Genomic DNA, 26,336 nt, shown 5'->3' with positions numbered 1-26,336 from the left:
GATTTGAAGCTTATCAGAAGCAAATGTAATATTACTCTATAGAAGATCAATCTAAACGCCACTCAATCCTCATCCATGTAGTCGTCATTCATAGATTCCTCGTCAGATGAGAGAACTATAGGAGAGTCTGGGGTTTCGCCAGTTTCTCCGATCAGCCTAGTCTGCTTGAGGCCTTCTATCCATTCTCTCAAAGAACTAAGAGTCTCCACATCTCTCCAAAGTCGACGTGATATTGTAGGCTCGTTGAGATACTTGAAGTACTGACCAGGGCGAAGATTGGGGCCTATTTGCATAGTGGAGTAGTAAAGCCCTCCCTCGGCTAGGCTCTCGACAATATAGGGAATAGTCGATGCTTCAAAATCACGTCGAGTTAAAATATACAAGCAGTACCTTGCGCCATTTGTATGAAGATTCAAGCCGTCAACTAAGGCACAGCCATTTGTATCCTGGCAAATATGGTCTAGTTGCGGCCACATGCAAAACTCCCTGCTCTTAATCGTCTGCGTAGCCTCATTCTGTGAAAATCGAATGTAAGGGTCCGTGGGCTCCCTTCTACCTATCTTGTGCGACTCATAGATAGTCTCGACTAGTTCAAGGACAGAAGGCGATCCATCCAAACTAAAGCCAACAAAATATTTACCTGACCTCTTGAGGTGCCATTTTTTGGGAATCTTGCCAGCCTGCCGGTAAAAGTGGCTAGATAAACAAAGCATAGAGGTGGCTGCTGTCAAGTTATCGACTATGGATTGTTCCATGATAGAAGCTACAAAGGCCTCTATCTCCGATTTTTTAATGGCCGGCACCCCAACGAAATCAGTTTGGAGGCCCGACGAAGCTACGGATAATCCAGTTCTGGACATGAGAACTTTGAGGGCCCCTTCGGAGATCGCGAGGTAGGTCAGTTGTCGAACAGGAACCCAATCCACCGATACATGCATGAGGATGACGATTCTGACGTGGAACACATCTTCCGGATCGCGGTTGTCTTCTCTTAACCTGACATTAGACCACAGGCCTTCAAGTCCCGACAGTGCTTCGGCTGTCATTCGCCATGAATGGTCCAAGCACTGTATCATTGTACGCACAGCATTGTTTTCAGCTTCGACTGTTGCGAATGAAAGTAGTAAGCTGTCTATGTCTTTTTCGGTTATTTGAAGTGACAAAAATCTAGATCGGATGGTGGAAGCATCTTTCACGATACCAAGGGACTGGCGACTGGTAATCAAAGGAGAGTTGGTGGCCCCTTTTTCATCATCATCATCATCATCACCATTGTCCAACACCCCATTATCACTGCCTATCTCCTGAGAGGGATTAGGCCATTCCGATGGGATCCTCGAATTCCTTCGCCCAATAGTGGAAAATATATCAGGGTCAGTAGACAGCGTCTCTCGGCCCGTCAAGATGTGCAACTCGGTCAGGATCGATTGTCTGTACACGTCACGAGCCCAGTCAAATATATAATCCACGATCAGCAAAAGCTGCAGAGCGCAACTTTTGTTGCATATATCTCCCTTCCATAAATCCACAGTACACTGTGCTCATTAACCATTGTCACAATACAATACATATTTGGCTGTAGGACATCGGAGGTTTCTTACATAACTTGGAATAGAGCTATCTCCGTAGTCTGTGAAACTAGCCTTGATGCTCCATTCATTGCCATGGTAGGCAAAAAACCACACCAGTGATCCTGCATGCCACCGTGACTTCACGCCAGTTGCAGCACGAAGTCCATCCTGCAACATCAGGAGCCGTCTAATGCAAAAAGCCGTCTGCATTTCTACCGCAGCCGAGTCCCCAACAGTGTCAGGTTTTGCCTCAACAATAAGAAACGGAAACAAAAGCGGCTCACGGTCCCTCTTGAACGGCGACGACTCAAGCGTGTGGCGTAAAATTCTTGTATCCTCATCCAAAGGCACACGTTTGTCGGCTGAATCCAGTAATACCTTGAAATTTTCCGTTTGGACCAACCCATAAACCCTGTCTGGCTGTTCATATTTCTTCTTGGGTCTGCCATATGAGCCAATAAAGAAGCTTGAATCATAGTGGATGGAGGTCTCTGCCCGGTCAGAGAAAATCATATTGACTTCAAAGTCATATCTAGATAGAATCAGCAACGGCGCAACCCAGCTCCCATTCTTGATTTGTTGTATTACTGGTTGTGACCCCATCCTCCGGGACAACGACATGGCGTGCGCTGTCTACGGCGATCCTCGAGAGTGGCTGCCTGCGCCTCGGTGGATTCGATGGCAGCTTCGATCTCAGAGCGCCAGAGTCTATCACGGCAGGTTGGACTGGTAACCTCAGCATAAAATGCAACCTCCTACGTTCAATCAATAAGAAATGGGGAGGTTCTTCTAACCATGATACCTCTACTGTAAACCGGTAGAGAACTTCATGCTCTATAGCTGCCCTCCATCCTGGCTCAGTTCTCCCTTCTTTCCTACACCTTTCCGCGAGCTTCGCTACCCTGGCCGATCTCCTCTTGATTTGGCCGCGCCATGGTTTTTCTATTGAATCAACGTTTGCCCCTTCATCAAAGTGATGGTATTTCTGGTGCCCCAATTTATTGACATCGAGAAAAAGCCGGCGGCGAATCTCAGGCCAATGCTTCGGCCAGTCCTCGGGCTCTTCTGGGCCCATAAAATGAATATTTAGACGGTCTGCAAGCTCCCTGCGACTTTGAAACTCTTCTGGGCTCATGGCTAGTGACTTGTATTAGGAACAAGGAGTAGCAATAGCCATACCCCGCCTGTGATGTGGGATATGATAGTCTAGCCCTACTGGACCAATCAGGGCCGTCAAGCTGATTTAGATCAATACCATGTTTTTCGGTCACTGGAACATTTCGGTCTGCTTAATATTGTCGTTATCCCGATAGCCTTTATGCTTTTATTCGCAATCCGTTTCTGTTAACTTCAGTAGTCTAGGTGGAACGTCCTGGCAGAAGTATTACTACATAATTACATTTGACAATAGTTACAGATGCATAGCACTGCTCCACGATATGATTGGGGAAAAAAAAAAAAAAAAAGCAATGAAAGAAAGATAGAAAGAACACCTGATTCTAAAAAGGCCGTCTATACTTGTCTTTGGGTCTACATTTCATTCAGACCAACCCCTCCATACTAGTAGCATACGTGGTCGTCAGCCTAAATAAGTCGATGCAACCGTAAGAAATTTGGCCCGCATAACAGAGTTATACAGTCATACTCTGACGCTTTGTTGCTGCCGGCTGGGATCAGCTATGAGTTCTTTAGGGCAAATCAAATCGGTCCTTTTGTTTACACTGCTTACTTCTACGTTGTTAGCCGGCCATCTTCATGCATAACACCGCGCGAACTGCGGAGCGCTAGTAGCACGTCCCTAAGCTTTATCGACAAGGATTTGGATTTATAAGTTAGAGTTATTATGTAGTTACTCGTGTGGCGGCTGACCGGACACTGAAGGCAACCCTAAAAAAAAAAAAAGAATCCTCCCGGATGTTTAGTTGCCTGAGTGGCTGGCTCTTTTGAGTCTCGACCACGAGCAAGAAACACGCGTCAACTCATGAGATAGGTCGTCTATGTAACAGCATATCTAATTATCTATCAATCAGTCTACTATGGGCCCACGATGATTATTTGGTTCCTGACTACTACTACTACTAGCACTAACCTTCCAACCTGTCAATACTGTGGACTTGGCTGATGCTGAAAGGAATGTGGCTTGAACGTAAATGCAACCTTGTTATAACAATGCGGACATATTTCTAAGGGATTGCGAGGGCACTTACAATGTAATGATCCAGAATACTGCTTTCAATGCCGTCGTTGCAACGCTGACACCGAGCAATTCACGTTAGAATCGCATGTCCCCCGTTTTTCCTGGTTGTTCAGTACCGTGCCTTTTCTCTGATCTGTCCTTCGACTTTCGAATAGTTTACTGTAGCCTTCAACCAAGGTGTCTATCTCATCAGCCAGCACGAGGATAGACGCTGCGTACGTTGGATGCTCGTCGAGGAAAGACCAGCGTTCGTGACTACATATCAGATAACTCTTCATCTCAGAATCCTTGATTAGATCCGCGACCTGCTTCTGCAGCTCCACTAGGCAAATTTTCTAGTAATTGATGCCTCCAGAGAGTCCGCATGGCTTGTGTGGCTCGTAGCATCGCGTTTCCACGTGCTGCCGCTATGGCTCTAGAATGTCGATTAAGTAGCATCTGCCTTGAGGAAAAAAAAAAAAAATCTCCGGTTTAATTTGTAGGATGAAGTAAGGACCAACTGTTGCTTTCACCTAGCCTGGTAATTGGGAATCGTTGCAATGAAGAGATGATCTAACCCAGGATGCTTTTCGTCCACAAGAAAACTCGGACATACCCGTATTGCCCGATTATGACTGCCCCTTTATTGGAGGAGGCCAAGCCCAAAGATTCCTGACCTGGAGAAGTATATAATGGTTGCATTGGTTCCTACAATACTGACTTCTTTTGCATTCATCTTGTAAGCTACTGTTTGAATCATCTTGTCTCTCCTTCACAAGAAAAAGACTGTAGCTCGTCGTTCCTTGACAAAACATATACAATCCGGCACATCCTATTATCAATTTCAACAAGATGAAGAACGCACTATCTGTTGCCACCGTTCTAGCTCTGGCTGCTACTACCTTTGCTGTGCCTACGGCCACCAGCACTCTCGCATATGGTACTGCTATCGGTGGTGCTGGAAGCAGTCCGACTGCAGAAGCAATCCTGAAAGCAGACTATGCTACTCCACCTGAGTACATGACCATGATCATTGTCAACAGCCATGGCGATGATATTACCACATCTATGAATAGCAATCCTTCTTCGCCTGCTCCAGTCTCCGGTCCATCAGGTACTGGAACTATGACTAACGGTCAAACCGCTTCGGTTATTTTGCCCACTAATTGGCTTGGAAACTGGGCTATTAACGATGGACATTATGAGATCACGGGCGATGACACTCTGATTGAAGCCAACTTCTCCGAAATTGAAGATGTAGCCGTGGTCTCACTTGATATCAGTTATGTGTACGTTCAACTCTCCTGATGGTCCAAAAAAATAAAATATGGCTAATGATATTATGACTCTAGTGACGGTTTCTCTGTTGCTATTACCTGTGCTTGCGACGGCACGGTTGTTACTGGATGTAACAAGAACCTCTTTGAATTGAATACCTGCCCGGTAAGAGAACACTCCCTCCTTTGCTTTTGAAAAAATGTGTCCTAATAACGATACCACCAACAGGATAATGATGGTGAAAACGCTTGCATCAACCCTCTCCGATCCGACCTTTCGGCAACAGCTGCTACCACTTTCTTTGCACCTTGTCAAGGAGCAGCTTACACTTTCCCCTCCGATAGCAGTGCTGTTAGCACTGGTGAATGTCAGAGTGGTATTGTCACTTGCTGTGTTGGCATGGACTGCCCGGCCAACCCTAAGCAGCCTTCCTGATTGAACTCGCTCACATCAACTATCATGCTAGTGGCATGAGCTGCAAAAGTTGCTCGAGCAGTGCTAGTACATTGGAATCACGTTGGAGAAAGTAAGTCTTGGGTCTTTTTGGGTACACTTTATGGCTTTTTGTACATAGATATTTATTTTCGATATTGATATGAACATATGGACAAATTGACCTTTTAGGATTTCAGAATTCGAGCTCTTGGTCATAGTCTTTTCACCTAGGCAATGGCATTTACAAAACCAGCAGTTCTATACAATCAATTCCTTCACACTCTACAAATGTAGATTTGTGTATTCATGCACAACGTCTATAAATGCAAAAACTACCAGAATAGGAGATTTCCATCGGGCAACCCTCATTGGCTGGCTGGTTGATGTGGGTCTGTTATCTTCCCCAACCGCGCTTGAATAGCTTCAACTTCAACCTAACCTCCATCTACACTTTCAAATCAGTACCTAGCTACTATACTAGGATTCGAATCACAGATACAGCTCAAACAACTATTTGCAAACATGGCTCCCATACATAGAGTTGCTGTTATACAATGGCATATCAAAGTCAGTAGTCAAACTTCCCCGCATCACAAGCCTGATAGCGAGTTTCTCTCTATCCCACGACACATTCATGCTGGCGGCTAATCATATATAGAACCTGGATCCGGAATACAATCATTCATACGCAGTCTCCTATATTACATCTGCTGCGGCTGATGGCGCCACGCTTGCTGTGCTTCCTGAGTATGTCTCATGTGCACCCCGCACATCCGGAACTTCCTATTGACCCTGGCTCTGTTCAAAGATACCATCTCTGTGGCTGGGCCCCGGAGTCACCACTTTTCTACTCGCTTGCACTTAAGGCACAAACCTACCTCGACGCTTACTGTCAGCTAGCGAGAGACCTCCACATCAACATCGTACCGGGGACGATTATCGAAGCACATAGCAAAAACGATACCGATAACACCAACGAAAAAGAGACAGATCACGTCCTCTACAACACCGCATACTTTATATCGTCCTCGGGTAATGTGGTTGGCAAATACGTAAAGAAGAATATATGGCATCCCGAAAGGCCGCATCTAACTTCCAGCGGCGCAGCTCCACATGAGGTTTTTCAGACCGAAGTGGGCAAAGTAGGTATGCTGATATGCTGGGATTTGGCATTCCCAGAAGCATTTCGGGAGTTGATTGCTAAGGGGGCAGAAATAATTATTATCCCTACTTATTGTACACCTCTCTCCCTTTCTTCTTTTTCTTCTCTCTCTCTCTCTTTCCAGACTCATTGCTAATGAATGCATGTAACAAAACAGGGGGCAAGCACGACGTTCCAGAAGAAGCTCTGAAACTCAATTCTAACAGTGAACAACTCTTCATCGAATCCGCACTCACATCACGCTGCTTCGAAAACACGTGCGCAATTATATTTGCCAATGCAGCGGGCCCAGCTGATTTTTACCTGGGCTTGTCGCGTGTTGTTCTTCCATTTATGGGGCCCGTCCAAGGGAAGAGCATGTCTGCAGAAGAAGAAGGCCATATGGCGGTAGATTTGGATATGTCTATACTAGAACTAGCGGAGAAAAGTTATAAAGTCCGACAGGATATACAGTCTGATGGGTGGCATTATACTTATCGACATGATCATGTCGATAAGAGACCGGCTGAGACAGAGAAATAAGCTGTTTGATATCTTGTACTTGATTCTACTCCCCCCCACCCACTGCTAGTTATATGGTAGGAAGTCAATTCATAATCAACCAACGTAACTCTCCATCATCCACTGGATCTCGTCCGCCACGACATCTGGCCGCTCTTGATTGACTTGATGGCCACAGTCCGGGACCTCAACCATTCGACTCTTCCGTGATAGCTTTAGTAGTTTGGTTTGATTTTCTCGACAGATATCTCCCATTATCTTCAGGAAATCACCCAAAATCTTCCTCTGTTCCTCGGTGCCATTGCCCTCCTTCAGCCCCGCCTCATAGACCCTTTGCCAATCCATCTCACGATGCGCTCTTATCACGCTGACAGGCCGATCTTCCAGCGCACAATTCTGCAACTGCCGCTTCGCCTCCAGGTCCTCTCCTGTCTGACGGAGTGCAGCGAACTCAGCTGCCGATGATTCGCCATTTCTAGGCTGATGTTCGCCTTGCTCAAATGCCTCCCACTCTTCAGGCGTAAGCTTTGTCCTCTTCACCAACCCTGTAACCTCAAAGATGTTTAGAGACCCTAGCATGCCATGCATCGCAGGATACGGCCAATCGATCTTCAAGTCGTCCTCCATGACTGCGTCCACAAACACAAGACCCACGCAGTCATGCGGCTTCAGCGCAAAAAGTTCACGCACTAAAATCCCACCGTACGAATGGCCGAGTAGAATGTACGGCCCAGCGACCCCTGCAGCGCGAAGCAACGCAGAAAACTCATTTGCGATGGCAGTAGCACTGCGAGGTCCCGTTGAGGTATCAATACTACTCGACCGTCCCCAGCCCGCGCGGTCGTACGTGTAGATACGCGCGAATTGCGAGACGAGTCGGACAAGCGCTGGCCAGGCGTTGGAGCAATCTGCAATGCCAGCCTCAACCAAGACCACGGGTTTCAGCGCCTCGCGCGGAGGCCCAGCAACAGAGAGGAAAAGCGAGTGCGTGCCAACAGAGACGAGGCCGCTGTGTGAGCGGGCGAGATTCCATGGGTTGGATGAGTCCATTTTGTGCCGGATTATATGTGTATACATATCATGATGTTCGAGAAGATGGAGCTACATATACTTGTTTGACCCCACTCACTCACACTAACCACTACATGTAATCGACACGAGGCAGATTCAGCCCTTTCCACTTAATATTTAGGGTCATGTCTCCAACAAATCGTGAGCCCTCTAATGATGTTGATTCGAATGGATGCATCTGCAGGCAGCCTCAGGCAGGTCTGATACCTGTAGCAACAACCACAGAAGTATTCTGCGTCGTTGCCTAGGCTGTATGGCGTCAGGGTTCGTAATATACTTGGGAAGCCCTTATCCAAGGCCAGCGCCCTTCTGACCTCTCTGTGTCCATACTTACCATGCAAAAATGCCTCTGGTCGATCTGTATACGAGTCGGCACTCCAAAACATTAGCAAGTATCGCGCATTCAGCACGAACAGAGGCAGCACGAACGCTCAATGCGAGCAATCCAGCATCTCTATACTGTCTCCCAGCCGAGCTGATCTGCGAGATCTGTGACTATCTTCCCACCGCAGAGACATTCTGCCTGATGATATGCTGTGCTCGCTTCTGGCATGGCCGAACCGGCATTCCAACCTTCATCAAGGTGCGCCAGCTGGTCTGTCAACCACAACCACCACGCGTCAAAGGTAAAGGTCGTCGTCGACTACTACTACTACTGCCACAGAAATTGAAGTGTCCACCATCATGGCCAAGATTAAAATACCCACGACGCTCGAGACAAGCCACTGGATACGAGCTTTGTGTGACTCGCTTCCGTATCCTCCGCCTGTTGGAGTTTGATGAAAGTGATGAGAAGGGCGTCATCTCTTCATTTTATTGCTGGAGATGCATGAGCAATCATCAAAAGCTGCACCGCTATAAATTATGAATCCAAAGCCTTAGAAAATATTTGCTGTAGCTTGGATTTATTTAATATATCAAATGAAAGTGTCAACCGTTGCCAGACACTTGTGACCTTGCCATCAACAACATTTCAATATTTCGAACTTTAGTATAATTCTACCCGCCTAGGCAACGTTGAATATTACAAATAGGGAGAAATCAGACGATTCAATGAATATTCAAATCAATTGGCTAGATAAAGTATAGAAGAAAACGAAAGCCGAGAACAAAAAAAGACAGTGCTAAACAGGGGAATATCATCATTGTCGAAATAAAGAAAAAAATAATAAACCATACACATGTCAACTTTGTCATCATGTAAAACAAACGGCACATTCATCAATCATGCATTAATTGACGATTCCACTTTCACATCACACACTCCCACGCAGCCCAAGAACAAGGGACAGATGGGACAGAACTAACAAATGCAACCAAATCTTTTCCAACGTCGCCAAGTTTTGACATGAAAGGGCAGAATAAGAAGCCGGAACGGGAGTGAGGGAGAAAACAAACAAAAAAAAAAAGGAACATAGGAAACGGAGGAATAGGAAAAGGAAACACGTCTAATAATCTAGTGCTCAACACCGACTGACTAACCCTAATTACTGCACTTGACTGACAATTTCGCTGGCTTTGGATAGAGACTCCACCATCTGTTGGCACTCCTTTCGGCGGCGGATGGTGTAGTCGCTCTCTCTGAGAAGGTCATCGAGTTCGTTGTTGCGGTACATATTCTCTAGCAGTTCACGTTGCATTTCGTCCTTGGAAAATCTGCAGTTAAAAAAAAAAAAATTTCATAGGTTAGGTCTGGAGATTGCTGATTTAAGAGACGGAGTCAAAATGGGTCAGCAGGCCAGACTTACTGCACGAGTGTATACATAATAGCCTTGGGGACCATATCGATCATCGTCCGCTTGACAATGTTGAAGTATGAGTTGATCAACAGTTCTAACCAAGTCAGCCATCACTCAACAAAACTAGATAAAGGAAAGAGGGCATACTAATAACTTCAACTTCAATGTTCTCCCGCTCGTTCAATGTGCCAGACGCCTTCAGTGTCGGCGGCGGAGGTTCCATAGCAGCCATCTTCTTCTTGTTCTTGGATGCAAAGAAACTACCAAAGAATCCAGACTCTTTCGTTTCCGCAGAAAGGTCCAACGAAGGACTAGCTGCGCGCTGTGGCAGAGGCTTGCCCGTCTTGGGGTCCACCTGAGTAGGTTTGCTAGCTGCCTGTCGCTCATTAACGATAGCCATAGCACGGTGTCCATTCAGGAAATCCGGGTGGCCAGTGTTGACATAGCAGGATTCCATGTTAACAAGATCCTTGACTAGCTTGTTGCAAGGCTCCATTGACTTCTTGAAGAACTGAATTACCACATTGTGGAACTTCTCCTTCAGCATCGGGTAACGTCGGAACAGGCTCTTGTTCAGCAATTGCCCTAGAATGCGGACAAGTTCATCGTAAACTAGTGAGACGCACTTGAGCGAAGGCTCTTCAAGTCGCCTTATTTGTTGCTTGACAATGAGCTCAAAAGCCGTGGTACCAACGAAGAGCGCAGGCGATGAACCAGATGAGTTGTATAAGATCGTCCGAATATCAACATCCTTGACCTGATCAAAGGGGTCGACTGCCTTGACTCCATTCGAATACAGCTCGTGGAACACAAAACTGATACGAGCACCTCCGGACAGTTCCATGCTAGACAGTTCCGTGTTGTTACCCTCCAGGACAGTTCGGTATTCATTACTGAACTCCGTAATGATATTCAGCACTATATTGGCGCTGTTGCCAAGGATCGAATCGCCTAGCTGATTTAACTCCTGGCTGTATTTTTGTAGCGACGACGAAATCCTAGCCTTGATGTCCGGGAGCGTTTGTTTGATGTGCATCATAAGGATCTGTAATTCCAGTTAGCATTTGAAAAACACCGATAGATCGTTGACGACGACGATAACGCACCAAGTTGAGCTTCCGAGCGAGATAAGGAGTACCGCAATAAGAAGCCTTGTTCCGGTACGCCTTGTGGCCTTCAAAGAAGTTCTTCTCGTGCTCCAGAGCATACGAGATTGGACGCTTGTTCTCAATGTCACGTTGACCCCGGTTGACAACCGGAACATAACCCAGCCGTAGAGGAATGATCCTGCCTGCAAGAATATCCACAACATCGGTACCCTCGTCCATCAGGTCGACCTTGGTCAAGACACCGATCGTGCGCTGACCTTCAGGGTCAACTTCACGTGCGAGCTTTAATCCATCCGAGTTGGCCAAATCCTGGTTGGCAGACGTGACAGCCAGAACAATGGCATTGGGCTTGCTGATGTACTTCAAAACCATGTCCTTAATCTGCTTCTCAATATCCTTCGGTTGATCGCCAACAGGCACCTTGGTCAGACCGGGTAAATCGACGAGAGTCAGGGTGAGAACGTTTGGAGAGTAGATGCGCAAGTTGATGGGGGCCGGGGAAATGCCGGCATTGCGGCCGACTTTGCTCTCTGTTTCGCGCACAATTTCCTCCCGAATCTTATTGAAATCATAGAACTTCTGCCCCGGAATGTGTAAGAACTCGCCGTACTCGTCGACGTTTGCTGCGCTATCGGTAGTACCCTCGACGGCCTTGTCGTCCGACGTGCCATTCGATAGTTTGTTCGGCGGTCGGTTGATCAGTTGTAGAACGAGAGGTCGACGAGTAACAATACCTGAGCCTCGCGGCAGACTGATCAAAAAGAACGGTCAACGAACTAATGTTTCAACATCGCACTCCCAGGATTCGGGTTGGACTCACAAGTCTCGCCCGACGATATTCTCCAAGACGGAGCTCTTTCCACTGGATTGCGAACCGACGACGGCGATCTGTGGCAAGTCTATGGGGTTTTGCACCTATGATTCCAGGACAAAGAGGGGTTAGCTATTTATGCAAGGTCCGCCACCGGGCAAGGGATCACGTACTCCTACGGTCGCAAAGACATCTTGAAGCTTGTTCACCAGGGAGATCAAGCTAGGGTCGTTGACGTTGATCCTACAGATTGACATGGTTAGCTTCTCCAGACAGCTTGGCTGCACGGGTTGGGTTCCAGAAGTGTTGCGTACGAATACCCAGAGGGGGTGGCCATGCTGGCGAGAATCTAGCTGGAGGTGTGTAGTCTGCTGCTCGAGACAGCTGAGGAGCAGTCCTGGAGGAGTAGGAGCAGCTATATAGAAAGGGAAGGTGAGTTGGGTTGAGGAGCGTTCGTTGTGTGGGTGGCAGACGATATGGATATGCACGCTGCAGGCCGCAACGTTCGGAGCGTACGTACGGGTAAATACTAGTCGCCCCGTTTGGGCCTAGCGCAACCGCTACTATCTCCTTTTCCTGACTACAGTCACGCCATGCTTATATTCTTGATTTTGCATGTCCTACGAGGTTCTATTAGAAGAGGAGGTGGAGAAGAAGGAGAGACGAGGAAGAATAACACAGCATATCCAGTCTATTGAATCGCTGCATTTGACGTGGCATCCAAAAAAGCTATCAGGCAGTTCGCCTCCCGCAATTCTGCTGCCTTGAGCGAACATTTAGAGAGACAGATTGTACAGTAACCAAACAGAAAATGCTAGAGGGAAATATATCGAAGTGACAGGGAAAAATAAAAAAGAAGAGGCAAAGAAATGAAAATATTAAAGCCATCGAGTCGGAATTATACTACAATCTACCAGGCGCGGTCTACTCATCAGAGACAGTGGCAAACCGCTCGGACATGTCTTGCAGCAATTTCTCGTACTAGGAACATACAGGTCAGTGTGGAGAACCAATTGAAGAATGAACAGATATGCATACCTTGGCTGTAACCGCCTTCTCATCGTCCGGAACCTCAAACTTCATGGTTCGTAGAGCAGCTTGAATATCTGCAGTGGCTTCTCGGACCTTGGCCCAGTTTAGGCCCTGGGAAATTGCCTTCTGTGCCTCGTCATGGTATCCCATGAATGCTTTCATCATATATTCGGTCTTCCACAAAGGACAGAACTGGTCGTAGTCACTGTAGCCGTTCTGCTGCAAGAAATCATCCTTGAGCAGCGCAGCCACATCCAGGGTGATCTTATCTGAATCGCCCAGCGCCGACTTTCCGACCAGCTGGACAACTTGGTCGAGTTCCTCGGAATTGGTCAGAAGCTCTTTAATTTGGTCGCGTAGTCGGGGGAACTCGGGGTGCTCCTTCTCGTAATATCTGTCCAAAATGGTGGTGTACTTGCTGTAGGACACTGAGGTGTTGATCGATGGAAAGTGCTTACGCTGAGCCAGCTTCTTGTCAAGACCCCAGAAAACTTGCACAATACCGAGAGTACTGCTGGTGACAGGATCGGAGAAATCACCACCAGGTGGACTGACCGCACCAACAATGCTGACACTTCCCTCGCGCTCGGGACTACCAAGAGCGGTACTCTTCCCGGCCCGTTCATAGAAAGATGCCAACTTGGCGCCTAAGTAAGCGGGGAAACCCTGGTCTGCAGGCATCTCACCAAGACGACCAGAAATCTCACGCAGGGCTTCAGCCCAACGAGAACTGGAGTCGGCCATCATAGCCACGTTTTTGCCTTGATCGCGGAAATACTCAGCGACGGTGATACCAGTATAGATGGAGGCTTCACGAGCAGCCACAGGCATGTTGGATGTATTGGCAATGAGACATGTGCGCTTCATGATTGGTTCCTTGCGACCATTGATATCAATAGAAAGCTGTGCGATCCGTTAGCACTGTAATATTTCGCCGTATCTAATAAGAGAGATAAGCTAACCTCCGGAAAGTCCATCAACACTTCAGCCATCTCGTTGCCACGCTCACCACAACCGACGTAGACGATGATGTCGCTGTTGGAGAACTTGGAGACTGATTGCGAAATCACCGTTTTACCACAACCAAAGGCACCAGGAATACAAACAGTACCGCCTTGCACACTAGGGAACAGAGAGTCCAGCACTCTCTGGCCGACAATGAAAGGTGAATCCGAGGGAAGCTTCTCGTTCACTGGCCGCGGGACACGGACTGGCCAGGTGTGCATCATGCCGTGTTCGGACTTTTTCCCGTCGAAATCGATTTCCAGGATCTTCTCATCGACAGTGTAGCTGCCGGGCTCCGCTATTCTCGTAATAGTGCCCCTGGCGCGGGGAGGAAGCAGGATTTTGTGCTCGTCCAATAGACTGTTTTCATATACTATACCCCAAATATCGCCACCAGTGACCATGTCGCCTACCTTCTTGGTCGGCTTGAAATCCCACTTCTTTTCACGGTCGAGAGCTGGCACGGAAATACCGCGAGGGATGTAGATACTCTCAGAAACATCCGAGATTCCCTTTAGCGGTCGTTGGATGCCGTCGTAGATTGTTTCCATCAAGCCTGGGCCCAGTTCAACTGACAGGGGCTTTTCAGTGCGGATGACAGGGTCGCCAACAGTGACACCGGCTGTTTCTTCGTAGACCTGGATGGTCGCCTTGTCTCCATCGATACGGATGACTTCGCCGACGAGCCGATCGTGTCCGACGTGGCACTAGCAGGAGAAGCGGTTGTCAGTAAGTCCAGATGCTGGAGAATATCCTTGATTTCATATGCATATCGCAGCTACCGACCAATTCGTACATGGCACATCCAATCATCTTCTCGGCGACCACGACGGGACCGGAGATGGAGAAGACGGCGCCAGTCTGGTCTTCGCCAGTCTGCTTGTTGCCGGCGGACGCCATGACGGGAGAAGGCGAGGGCGAGGGCAGAGACGCAGAAGGGGGGGGATCAACAGCGGTTGGGTTTGGGTGTGCGGTGGCAGGGGAGCTGGCGAGGAGGTCAGAGAGAGAGTCGTTGGAGGAGGAGGTGGAGGTGAAGGTGGAACTGGGAGTTGCGGGCAGCGGCGGTGGAGGCCCCAAGGAAGCTGCAGCTGCGGCAGAATCCAACAACAACGACTTGTCCAGCTCCGCCAGCAGCTCCAGCAACGACGGGCGGGCCTTGAGTCGCGGTCTGAGGCCGAGTCCAAGCATGCACAAGAGAGTTGGGCAATCGAGCGACTGCGCTGGCTGGCGGCGAGGGGGCAGGGCGAGTCGTCGTCGTCGGTCGTTGTTTGTTGGGCGATGGCTGGCTTACATAGGTACTTCAAGGGCTTGGCTTTTAGCGTCCATCTACGCTCGACGAGCAGCTTCAACGAGCATCATGCCTCACAATCAACTACAAACTAGTCTTCGTTCACGGCAGTACAATAGGGCTCTCACTCGTACCAACAGCCTCTCGCGAACAAAGTCGTTTCAGAAGAAGCCACTGTGCCCAGAGTCAGACCAGAATAAATCTCTCTCTGGAGCCAATCAGCCCCAGGGGACAAACTGATATTTGCCATAAGACGCTCGGAAGCACACAGCACACCCAGTGCAATCTGACGGCATGGCCGTCGAGAGTAGAATCAGGGCTGCAATCAGTCCAGAGATGAACTCGACCATTCGATGACACGACATGATGACATCACCGCAGCAAGTTCCTTAAAAAACAACAGCAACTCATCTCCTTCTATTCACTGATTCCTTCCTGCATTCACTCACCTCTGCAAGACTCTCCAATGGCCGACGCAAACAAGGGCTTGGTGCAGCCCTTTCTGGGCGCCCTTCAAGCCTGCATATCCGTTCTGCTGACGCTTCTGTACGGCGTGGTGACGCGACAAGCAAACTTGATCCATGAAAGCTCCATCAATGAAATGTCCGGCATCTGCGTGAAGATCTTCCTCCCTGCGCTGACTCTCGTGAAACTCGGCTCCGAGCTGCATTTGGCCATTGCTGTGAACTATCTCCCTGTGTTCAGTAGGACTCTCGTATACTAGCTACTCGGGTTGTTGTTGACCGGCCTGCTCCCTCAGCCTCAAAGTCATGACCGAGTGTATGCTAATGATGCTGCATCTGTGTCTATAGTCTGGTCCATTCTCTATACAGTCATATCGATAGCCATCGGAAGGGCATTTACTTACCTCCTTCGTCTGCCGCAATGGGTGACGCCAGCAGTGACTTTCAATAATACAAGCTCGCTGCCTCTTCTTTTGCTGCAAACGCTGCACTCGACCGGAAGCCTGAAGTTGATTCTCTCGCCAGGACAGACCGAGCAGGATGCGCTGAACCGGGCGCAATCGTATTTCCTAGTGTGTGCGGTGGTGTCAAATACCATTGGATATGCTCTTGGACCGCGGATGTTGAGTGACAAGGGTAGGGGTGATAGGAAGCACGATGACGAGGAGGATCAACAGAATGTGCCACCAGAGAATCTAGCCGTGACATGTATGTCTGTAGTATGATTTTAACGAAAAACAAGATTGACCTGACTGACCAACTGCGAGCACCAGCCGAAGCTCAGCAACAATTCCGACACGACATTCAAAACGGCCAACCCGATCACTCAGAAACCGAGGGCGGTGATCAGCAACCAGACGAAGAAGAGCTGGACGAGCGGACCTCCCTCCTACCAAACCCGGCCCAAAAAGCACGCCACAGCATCAACAACACAGCCCACCACATCTTCCGATTCTTCCCTCGACGACTCAGACGAGGCATCGACGCCATCGACTCTCCTTTCCTCGACGTAATCTTCATCTGCACCGCGACGGGCGTCCTTTTGGGCCTCGTACCGAAGCTTCATCGCGCATTCTTTGCTCCGTACGAGCAAGGCGGCATATTCAATGCATGGTTTGTCACGAGCATCCAAAACCTCGGTACATTATTCACCAGTCTGCAAGTTTTCCTCGTTGGATGCAAACTAGGCGTGGGATTTGAGCGGATGAAGCGCTCGGGGGATTCGGGTCAAGTGCCGATTAGGGCTGTCTTGGTGGTGTTTTTTGTGAGACTGGTTCTTTGGCCGGTGTAAGTTTTTTTTTTTTTTTTTTTTTTTTTTTTTTTTTTTTTTTTTTTTTTTTTTTTTCTTTTTTTTTCTCTTTTTCTTATCTTTGAATACCTTCACTGACCAATTTACTTCCTCTCGCTTAGAATAAGCATCCTAGCGCTCTACTATTTCATACGCCTTGTCGGAATCTTCCCCAACGACCCTGTCCTCTGGTTCATCATGATGATGCTGCCTACCGGTCCGCCAGCACTACTCATCTCCGGCCTCGCAGAACTGAGCAGCGAGGTGACGAAATCGGAGAAAATCGCCATTGCACGAATGTTAGCTGTATGTTTAATTCTCTCCATCCTGCTCTACTTTTTTTTTTCTCTGACATCGGGCGGCTGACAACAATGGAACTAGATAATGTACGGTCTCTCACCGCTGATTTGTTTGACGGTCACCGGTGCGTTGAAGGCTACAGAGGCGATACGGAGTTTGAAGTCATGAGATTAGAACATATATCACTCACTTACCCTGCGTGAGCACCTATTATATATAAATGTAATACGTACATAATGGTATATTCTGTCTGGAAGATAGGTAAAATAAATAGATACATACTGCACAGCTCACTAAAAAGGAAGGAAAAAAAAAAAAAAGAAACGCAAGGCAATAAATATACTTGGATATACTTGAAGTCATAAAAAATCAAATAACGAGGACACAAAGGAAAAGATAAATTCTAGCCCGGTGTGGGAATATTCCTGCAGCGCCATTCTAGCCGATCCGTGCAAAATGTTCAAGAGAAAGGTCAAGAAAGAAAAGATGAAGGAAGGAGTTGCTGCATCAACTCGTCATTTGGAGATTCATGCGGAATGATATAAAAGCTGGGGAAAAAGATCGACTGACGATTGCCGATGCTAAGAAAAAGACGTTAAGAGGACTAAAATGTAAGCGTTATACGTCTGGAGATATGACCCCCGTTGTTAATGATGCTATTCAGATAATTATAAAAATATGATTGCGTGCCCTCCCCCCAAAAAATAAACATCATCAATAACAGTCGCTAATCGCTCGGTACTGCTTAATGTGCACCAGGAATGTCTGCGTTCTGATATTTCAGATGTCATACGACAGGACTGGTAATATATGTGATTTCAAGAAAGGCTCGTTGTTGACCGAAGAGCACTCGTACGCGTAAATTCGGTTGGCGTTGTAAATCCGCCTTTCCCAGCGGTACCTTTATAGGGATTATTATCTTGTGTCCAGCTAGAATGACAAGTCAGTAGATTGTAACCATATCGATGCGATAAACCAGCAACATAACATACATCCGCACAACAAAGTCGTCGCCTGCTGAAGCAAACATGCTAGGGTTTTTCGGGTTCCAAGAAACTGCGTTGACACAGCCTTTCGTGTGTCCGTCCAATGTCTCAACAAGGGTACCATTCTCTTTGTGCCAGATATAAATTTGGGAGTCTAGATGTATAGCAAGATACTGCCTGTCAGCCACCATGCCACTGTGAGCTATTCCATACCATCCGGAAAGCGACGTACCTTCGCTTCCACTAACGATAAAGTTCTCGCCAGCACCACCAAAACAACTTCGAATGACCCACTCTCCCTGCTTTTGGCCGTAGAAACGACGAACAACTTCGGTCGTTTCAATGTCGATAAGTTGTATTTGATTGTCAATCAGGTTTACCAAAACGTACTTCGAATCTTTGCTGATGCTAACCGATGTGATCTTACTCTTGAGGCATAGACAGTATTCTTCGACCCGTGTCTCAAGATCATACACATATAGCTTGTCCTTTTCGTCACATGCAACCAGTCGAGTTCCGTCCGGTGTGATTGCACAGTCTACGGCTCGAAAACCACCCGGCCACACATATAATGGGCGGCGTCCCTGCAAGCCCCAATGGCAGAGCTGTGCCTTGATATCCATGGATGCCGTCACAAAAGATTCACCGTCGGGCGCCCATGCAGCCGCGGTGACCGCCTCCGAATGTTGCTCAATGGTTAATAAACAACGACCGGTCTATGATTGTATTAGTTTCTCATGCAAATATGGTACGAGTAGGGGTTTATGTACCTGGACATCCCAAACTTTAGCTGTTTTATCTTGAGAGCATGTGATAAGCTTCGAGTCATCGGGACTCCAAGTGGCATATGCAACTGGCTTCTGATGTTCAAAAAACTTGTGAACCACAGAGAATTTGTCTGTGGCATCATAAATTATAACCGACTTATCTTTGCTGGCTGTGACAAGTTTCGTCCCATCGTGAGAAAATTCGACATACCAGACTTCATTTAAATGTCTCGTCAATTGATATGTGGCATGTCGAGGAAAAGAGTTGCGGTCACAGATATGGTCACAATAAAGGGATGGTGGTTGGGCAGTGTTATGATACAAGCATTGGTTGATCTGATTATGCTTGACATAGTCTAGAAGAACGGCTAATCGGCGGTCAGGGATCATTACCGCTGGCGATATGAAAGCTACAAGGTGTGGTGTAAGCAGATGAAAACCTCAAAAGGGCACGACTAGAGAGTATCAAAGAAAATAAACCTACTCGAGAGTTCTGAAAGTAACAACTTTCGAGATGACCCAATTGATCCATCATAACCCCAGTACGCCCGAATATGCTCAGCAGGGCTCATTAAGAGACTACAGGCTGATTAGCTACCGCCATGCAAATACAGATAAAAAGGGAGAAGCTTGCCTCGATAAAGCATGAAGCTGAGTAATATTGTGGTTGAGTGGCGTTAGTTCCTGCCGAAGAACCGTCAAGGCAGCACCCAAATCCCGAGCCTCAAGTAATTCCATGAATTTCTGCTGCCGTAGAAGGAAAAGCATTTCATTCTTGTCTGCGGTCTCGGCAAGAGCCAGCTTGCCCCAATGGGACGGGGAATCATATTCTCCATCTATTCCGTCATCGCCGTCATCATCATCATCGGCACTATTATCATCTTCGAATGACTCTAGTAATATGCTTTCCGCCTCGGACCACCGTCCGTCGAGCACGGCATTGCGGAACGCTACCACTGATGGACTCTCCAATTCATAGCCGCTTTCCCTCGTCAGTGCAGCCGCAGCACCAGTATACCCTAGATCAAATAAACCCTGAATCAAAATTCTGGTAACCTCTTCCCGATCATGACCAAAATATGTGGACGACGACGCTACTGAATGTTTTGCGGCACCGTTCGTAGCCGAGTGCCCATTAGCGCCGTTGGATGATACGCTACCATTCAAGGAATTTGCCAGAGCCGCCTTCCTCCGCGGCGACGTGGCCAGCAGTCCATTCGCTGTACTCGGAGATTGGTCATCTTTGGGCCGCATGTTTGCCAAACGCCTGCGTTTGGGAGACGGCGGTAGGCCTTCTGCTCGGCCTAATCGGTGGGCTCCACGGGTGCCCTCAGAAGAAAGGTGGTTGCTGCTTAGTCCCCGTCCAGAGTTTCCTTCCGACGGCTCTGGCGAGGGGATATCAGACCGGCGACGACGGCGGCGGTTGCGGGAGTCTGACAACAGTGTTTGATCAATACTGCGGGGACGATCGAGCGAAGAACCGGTATGGTGTGTAGATGCTGAGTCGTATACGAGAGACTCTTCGGCCGGAGCTAGGGAACCAAAATCGGCAGCGGCGGACAGCGTGGTAGAAACAGCAGTAGTAGTAGTGTAAGGGGATTCGGGGTGGTCGGAGGCGATAAGGGGAGGTGATCCTCGCGGAGAATGGCCTGCCAGGTCGAAGATGAACGGGATGCCTTCGGCCTGGCTCCGGAGAAGAACCAGGTGAGTAGGCTTTGGGGTATTGGGAGCAGAGTTCGGCAGAGCAACAGAGGGTGGAGGTTGATAGACCGGACCGGGCGGACGCTTTGTCTGATGCTGATGCTGAGTATGGAAGGACAAGCACGACAGGCTCGGAGTAGGGAGGAGGAGGACGGATAGGTGAAGGCGAGGTGAGCTAGGGATTGCAGGAACAGGAGGAGTCGTAACGATAGCTGGAGTGAGCTGGAGGAAGAGGAGGAGGTGAGGTTGTCGACGGTGGGATACCTCCCAACGGTCAGATTAGGTTAGCTTATCGGCAGCTCCACCACGGCTTAGTCTTAGTCTCAGTCCTTAGTACGTGCGCACCTGCTGACTGGTGGTCATCTGCTTCACTACTAACTTAACTACAGCAATGCATGGGCCTTGGGTACCTACGACCACGACGTGGCCTGCGATGGCAAAAGGCACAGCATCCACAGCGAGTGAGATGGCATTCCATAACCGGGCTCTGACTGGCAATGACATTTCCTCCCCATTCATGACGCCATGATGATCGACGGCTGGTTGCCACGCACGGCGGAGTAGCATTATAAAGGCTTCCTTCACCCATTGTCTCCTCGCCCAGGCAAAAAACAACCATCCTCGAAGAGTACTATATCTGTCTCGATCCGCTATCACAAACGTCCCACCATGGCCTGCACCTGCGGAACCAATAGCTGCCCTTGCTCCGGCGTCGACAACTGCACCTGCGACAACAACTGTGCCTGCAAAGGCTGTAAAGTATGCTATTCCTAACTGCTGTCACCGTGATGAAACTGGTGATGTCTCCCATTTGATGAAGGTATGACGGGTGCTGATTGGCATGCTTGCTTGTCTTGTACAGAAGTGAATTATATATCCGACAGTCCTGGCCTATATCTCTCTGGCGAGCCAGGAAGAAGCGTTGATTATTTGATTAATGCGTGAAATGTGTGTTTCATGGAAATATCATGGATGATAATGTGTGAATAGTCTAATAATATATAGTTTTTGGACGAAAAAAAAAAAAATTCAAAATGCAGACTTGATTGCATTGGATTACTACAATATCTCCCATATATGCCCGTATCTATTCGTAAACATCGTTCAGTGTCGTTGGGTTTTCGTCAAAAAAGAAAAAAAAAAGAAAATCATCAGAAATCCGCCCTTTTCATTCCGAGCTGACGTCGGTAGGCCCATAGTACATATAAAATCAAAAACTTTTCTTTGATCAAGTCACATCGACACCCGCCATTAAGCTTGCCGACTTCGGCCTGAATTCAGAAAACCAAGATGCACGTAGAATACGACGAATAGTAAACACGCAAGTTCATATCCTTATTTCGACGAGCCGCCAGATACGATAACTTTCCGAGCCTGTTCACGGCTCATGCCAAAGACGTTGACCAGATACTCAACACTGATCATTCGAAATGGTCAGATACGTTCCAAAAGAAAGTGTGTTAGGAAGTAAGCAACTTACCTAGAATCACACGCCAGCCTTTTCTTCTCCTTCGAAAACTCTTTTTGGCACGTCTCCCAAGCAGCTGCCCTTTCCTTTGGCAATATGCTTTTGATGCGCATTTTGAACGACGCGCTGACTGGTCGATGATCAGATGCTCGTACTTCATGTCGTCGATATTCCGTCTGCTTGATCTTGCCAACTCCACGATATAAAACCCTATCACACCATGCAGGGGATCGCTTCTTGTCACTTGTATCGTATTCATCTGAGTTGACATCGTATTTGTAGGTGGGTGGAAACGTGATCGGCGCTTCATTGAATGTCCGGAGCCGAAAGCTTGGGTTCTTCCGTTTAGATGCAAGCAGTTGATCCCGTTCAAGCAGTTTAGGTAGGTTATTCTGCCGTACTGCGTCAATAACGACGTTGCGAGACATCGAGTCAATTCGGTAATTGAGATCCCCATTGAGTATGCATATTTCGTGATCCAGGATCATGGTTCCGTCTCCACCGTTCACAAAGAGATCAGTGCGGGTATCAATGCTATGTTCGGCAGGGAGAGACTCTGTCTCGAGGATCGCTGCGATGTCATTATTCCGGTGCGCTGTGTGTGTCTGGCCAGCCGCCAAATGGCAGTTGATAAAACACAATGAGCTATCATCAAGCACAAACCGGAATATTAGTGCCCCCTAAGTCATGTTAGAAACTTCACTACATCATTATCCCCTCATAAATACACCCAGATGAGTTCGTACCTTATTGCCATGCAGACCGCCCATTCCACGCTTGACTTCTGCGCCGCTGATGTTGCGGACTCTTTCGCGCTCCCTCTGTTTGATAAAGACACACGTGAATAGTCCCACGAGATTGGCAGAATGAAGAAGCACGTATGATTCTTCAAGAGGCATTGCATCATTGATGCAAGCCGCTAAATGGTCTCGCCACACCCGGTACTGCCGGCTCATGTGCTCTTTTTCGTTATTATCCTTCTTTTTGCTTCCCATAAGTAAGCTTTCTATTGGACGCGAGAAGGTCAGCTGTGTCCTGAAATTCAAGTGGAATGGGAATGATAGATACTACGTACTAGCCGTAATTTTCTTGTCCTCCAAATCTACCAATTCCTGGAATCCAAACACTAATATCTCTGGAGGCTGCTCAGGATGAATTGCATCTTGAATAAAGCCACTATGATGCAAGTCACGTGGCACAGAAGCCCCAGCATTCCAAGTCACAATAGCAGCTCGTATCTCCCTGAAATTACAATACTCGACATCTTTGCTTTGCATGCGTGTTTCTGTAATTGAATTAGTAAGGGCTTGCTGGAAATCTTGAAAAAGCCACTCACCCAACCAGTCATCTTCCAACATGCCATCCCACAATCGTAAGAAATTATCCGTTCCAAGTGAAACAACTTGAAGACGGTTCATAACCCACAGTGAACTTGGATCAAGTACAAGTCCACAGACAGGACTGCCGTGGGCATGCCAGTCCTTCTTGACGATCCAGGGATTAGTTGAAACGTCATACACGTAAACCATTCCAGTCTTGTACGCGGCCCATAGGTAGTCCCCAACCATCGCCAGCGAGTTGATCTTGTAGACACTGACATTCACCGAGGCCAAACAACTAAAATCAATGGAGGAGTACACTGTGACCTTTCCATCCGCATGACCCAGATAAACCCGTCCTCCGTTCTTGGTAGTATGGGCTCCTGCAGTTACTTCGCCGGAATGATTGGCCCCTAACGGCTTCCTCAAAACATGGAACGCATCACCTTGAGCATTTGGCCGGTAGACTCGTACTTCCTTGCCGGTGGCGAGCCAGAGATCGTCTCCCACTACCATTGAGAATGTATGCCCCTTGGCAACTCGGTCCTGTGGATGGTCATAGCTGTATTGAAGATTCGGGACACCCGTTTCATCTGGTGGCCAGACCAATAAGTTTCCTTCGTCATCCAGAGTCCACATTTCTTTCTTGTGGCGGTATATTTTGATAACCTCACGCCTTGAGGGATATAGTCGCGAGGTCACGATTGATTGCGTTTCAATATCTATCTCATGTAGTTCTCCAATACTAGTGCCAACCCACAGGCGGGTTCCTTCATCTCCGAGCCCGGTTCCCGGCTTGAAAGCGACAGAGTGGGCTTTCACAGTCTCTCCATGGCTAATGCTCAGTTTCTGCTCCCCTGTAGTAAGATCCCAGGCACGCGTCAGATAGCCGGTGGTGCAGACGTGTTTACCACACACGTCAAACTCACGCGTGTCATATCGGGTTGGAATCGAAAGAGGACCCGTTTTGATAACCGGAGGGCGACGGTTGACTTGGGAAGAGTCGGGGTAGTCTGTTCGTGAAACCGGTGTCTGTTCTGGATAACCTTCGTCTTCTGAATCGTTGGCGTCGTTGCGCGATGACTGATTCAACATGGCGTTGTCTGTGCTGTGTGAGGAAACTTGCCGGATTTTTGGTGTTTGCGGCGTGCGTGACCCAGACTTGCCACTGACGATAGAAGCCTGCCTGCGAGGCGGGGGGGCAAAATGTGTATTCGTTTCAAGCATCGAAAGACGATGTGAGCTGGAGATCCTGGTTGATCGTGAGGCCAAATCGACAGACGGCCTTGGGGGAAGGTCAGGATTCTTCGAATCATTTGCTCCGATACTTCGAGACTGCCGTCCTGGAAGGCCATCGCGAGGTGGTAAAGCAGGGCGAATCTCGGTGTGACTACTTTCTGCGGACTTATTTGAATCTGCTTGGTCCGACTTTTTGAGATCGCGAATGGTTGAAACAGCTTGGCTTGGTGACCTAGAATGGCCCGTCGGTGAAGCGGTTGCCGTCCGCCTCGTAAACCCGAGCTCTCTCGCATCTGTAGAATTTGATGTAATTATAGATGGACGAAGATTTATATCAACAGATGTCAGTAAAGTAAGTGGCTCAGGTGTCGTGGAGGATGATTGTAGAATGTTGGGCGGTTTTCGTTGTTGTATGTCTCCCTTAGGTAGGGTCTTCTCTGGACTGCCCGGAGGGGTGCTGAATGGCGAAACATGGTCATGAATTACGGGAGAAGGCTTTGGACTCGGCGTTGGCGCTAGGTGGTGGACGTCTAAATGGGAGATGTTTGCCGGTTTGGCAGGGATCTTCGGCTTTTCTGCTCTCGCAACGGGTGGTGGCACAGAAGTGCTCTTTTTTGTGCCATTGGGAGAACGCGAGCGAGATATCTGAGGGGTACCGACTGGACTCGCCGTAGGCGACCTTGAGCTCCTTGCGCCTAGTGCGCCAGGAGGACTGCGTTGTCGTGGTCTTGCAATTTCCCTCAGATCAAGGTCTCCTCGACTCAAAGAATGAAAGTGCCCGTTACTGAGCCCATCAGTGCCACGCGGAGGAGAACGAGGCGAATCAACTGTCAAAGTCGGTGTTATTGCCGGTGTGGGTTTGACGTTCATGGATTTAAGACGAAAGTGTCCTCGAGACGCAGGGGATCTCTCACGGCTGGTGTCGCTTCGTCTTGGGATTTTTAAATCAGAAGCAGACGCTGTGCCATTTTGCGATCGATCAGCAACGGCCCAAGGCGAAAGAGGGCGGGGCAAGTCGAGAGATGCTCGAACGAGTGGTTTCGTAGTTTCTGGCTCATTCAATCTCTGTTGGTATGCATGCTCGCCATTGGTTCCGGATCCAGCCGGCGTGTCCTTAGAATATGAAAGATGCTCGAAATGCGAAAGCAGAGATGATACCGGTCTCTGGAAACTCAAAAAGTCAGGTCATCCAGGTCACTGACAAGCATTTTAAATCTTTAACAGCAGCGAAGGATTTAACCCACAAGAGATGCCTCATCGGTGCCTTCCACCTCCTTGTTATCTTCAGCCATGTCCCCGGGGCCCTATTTGACTCAAATAGAGCCCTGACATATGTTCCCTGTCCTCCTTTAGACTTTCACGCTCCAGAATGTTGCTTTGCAGCTCAAGAGAGCGAGTCGACGACAATGCGGCGGGGTGGTGTTTCACGTAGGTTTGGTCGCAAAGCAGAAAAAAACCCGGAGGAAACGCGCTTCCGCCGGACTAAGCTATCGTATGCGACTGTATTTGAAAGATGTTAATCCAGGGAATCCAGTATTATTAGGGAGAGAAGATGTCCCGCGGACCGACGTCCATGATCCTGGCGGTGGAGGAGGGTAAGCTCTTGATTAATTACCTCTGCGCTAG

General features: G+C 48.3%; 10 protein-coding genes across 10 annotated transcripts; 4 read left to right on the top strand and 6 right to left on the bottom strand.

Annotated features, from left to right (window-relative positions):
- Positions 1-62: 62 nt before the first annotated feature.
- Positions 63-2,506, bottom strand: UA08_00507 (hypothetical protein; the record flags this gene model as incomplete). Its single annotated transcript, XM_020260321.1, has 4 exons — positions 63-1,535; positions 1,602-2,103; positions 2,160-2,297; positions 2,451-2,506. The coding sequence occupies 4 exons, from the start codon at positions 2,504-2,506 to the stop codon at positions 63-65; spliced, it is 2,169 nt and encodes a 722-aa protein (XP_020123769.1).
- Positions 2,507-4,599: 2,093 nt separating this feature from the next.
- UA08_00506 (hypothetical protein) lies at positions 4,600-5,460 on the top strand (the record flags this gene model as incomplete). Its single annotated transcript, XM_020260320.1, has 3 exons — positions 4,600-5,036; positions 5,100-5,190; positions 5,254-5,460. The coding sequence occupies 3 exons, from the start codon at positions 4,600-4,602 to the stop codon at positions 5,458-5,460; spliced, it is 735 nt and encodes a 244-aa protein (XP_020123768.1).
- A 522-nt stretch (positions 5,461-5,982) lies between these two features.
- On the top strand, positions 5,983-6,812 carry UA08_00505 (hypothetical protein; the record flags this gene model as incomplete). The annotated part of the gene is made up of 4 exons (XM_020260319.1): positions 5,983-6,027; positions 6,119-6,207; positions 6,269-6,602; positions 6,780-6,812. The coding sequence occupies 4 exons, from the start codon at positions 5,983-5,985 to the stop codon at positions 6,810-6,812; spliced, it is 501 nt and encodes a 166-aa protein (XP_020123767.1).
- Positions 6,813-7,219: 407 nt separating this feature from the next.
- Positions 7,220-8,173, bottom strand: UA08_00504 (hypothetical protein; the record flags this gene model as incomplete). Its single annotated transcript, XM_020260318.1, has 1 exon — positions 7,220-8,173. The coding sequence occupies one exon, from the start codon at positions 8,171-8,173 to the stop codon at positions 7,220-7,222; it is 954 nt and encodes a 317-aa protein (XP_020123766.1).
- A 364-nt stretch (positions 8,174-8,537) lies between these two features.
- On the top strand, positions 8,538-8,974 carry UA08_00503 (hypothetical protein; the record flags this gene model as incomplete). Its single annotated transcript, XM_020260317.1, has 2 exons — positions 8,538-8,820; positions 8,859-8,974. The coding sequence occupies 2 exons, from the start codon at positions 8,538-8,540 to the stop codon at positions 8,972-8,974; spliced, it is 399 nt and encodes a 132-aa protein (XP_020123765.1).
- A 707-nt stretch (positions 8,975-9,681) lies between these two features.
- Positions 9,682-12,110, bottom strand: UA08_00502 (Vacuolar protein sorting-associated protein 1; the record flags this gene model as incomplete). Its single annotated transcript, XM_020260316.1, has 6 exons — positions 9,682-9,850; positions 9,943-10,027; positions 10,081-10,978; positions 11,040-11,793; positions 11,863-11,957; positions 12,027-12,110. 6 exons carry the CDS (start codon positions 12,108-12,110, stop codon positions 9,682-9,684), a joined length of 2,085 nt encoding a protein of 694 aa, XP_020123764.1.
- A 667-nt stretch (positions 12,111-12,777) lies between these two features.
- UA08_00501 (V-type proton ATPase catalytic subunit A) lies at positions 12,778-15,078 on the bottom strand (the record flags this gene model as incomplete). The annotated part of the gene is made up of 4 exons (XM_020260315.1): positions 12,778-12,834; positions 12,892-13,788; positions 13,848-14,597; positions 14,677-15,078. 4 exons carry the CDS (start codon positions 15,076-15,078, stop codon positions 12,778-12,780), a joined length of 2,106 nt encoding a protein of 701 aa, XP_020123763.1.
- Positions 15,079-15,644: 566 nt separating this feature from the next.
- UA08_00500 (hypothetical protein) lies at positions 15,645-17,398 on the top strand (the record flags this gene model as incomplete). Its single annotated transcript, XM_020260314.1, has 5 exons — positions 15,645-15,882; positions 15,991-16,350; positions 16,416-16,929; positions 17,053-17,236; positions 17,312-17,398. 5 exons carry the CDS (start codon positions 15,645-15,647, stop codon positions 17,396-17,398), a joined length of 1,383 nt encoding a protein of 460 aa, XP_020123762.1.
- Positions 17,399-18,048: 650 nt separating this feature from the next.
- Positions 18,049-21,251, bottom strand: UA08_00499 (hypothetical protein; the record flags this gene model as incomplete). The annotated part of the gene is made up of 6 exons (XM_020260311.1): positions 18,049-18,160; positions 18,223-18,370; positions 18,449-18,932; positions 18,987-19,393; positions 19,694-20,948; positions 21,099-21,251. 6 exons carry the CDS (start codon positions 21,249-21,251, stop codon positions 18,049-18,051), a joined length of 2,559 nt encoding a protein of 852 aa, XP_020124086.1.
- A 768-nt stretch (positions 21,252-22,019) lies between these two features.
- On the bottom strand, positions 22,020-26,002 carry UA08_00498 (hypothetical protein; the record flags this gene model as incomplete). Its single annotated transcript, XM_020260310.1, has 6 exons — positions 22,020-22,101; positions 22,165-22,832; positions 22,899-23,158; positions 23,228-23,437; positions 23,489-25,874; positions 25,955-26,002. 6 exons carry the CDS (start codon positions 26,000-26,002, stop codon positions 22,020-22,022), a joined length of 3,654 nt encoding a protein of 1,217 aa, XP_020124085.1.
- Between the last annotated feature and the right edge of the window lie 334 nt (positions 26,003-26,336).

This window comes from Talaromyces atroroseus (genome assembly GCF_001907595.1).
Source record: "Talaromyces atroroseus strain IBT 11181 chromosome Unknown scaffold_0, whole genome shotgun sequence".
In the NCBI taxonomy this organism is placed as follows: domain Eukaryota; kingdom Fungi; phylum Ascomycota; class Eurotiomycetes; order Eurotiales; family Trichocomaceae; genus Talaromyces; species Talaromyces atroroseus.
This window is presented reverse-complemented; position numbering and strand designations above follow the sequence as displayed.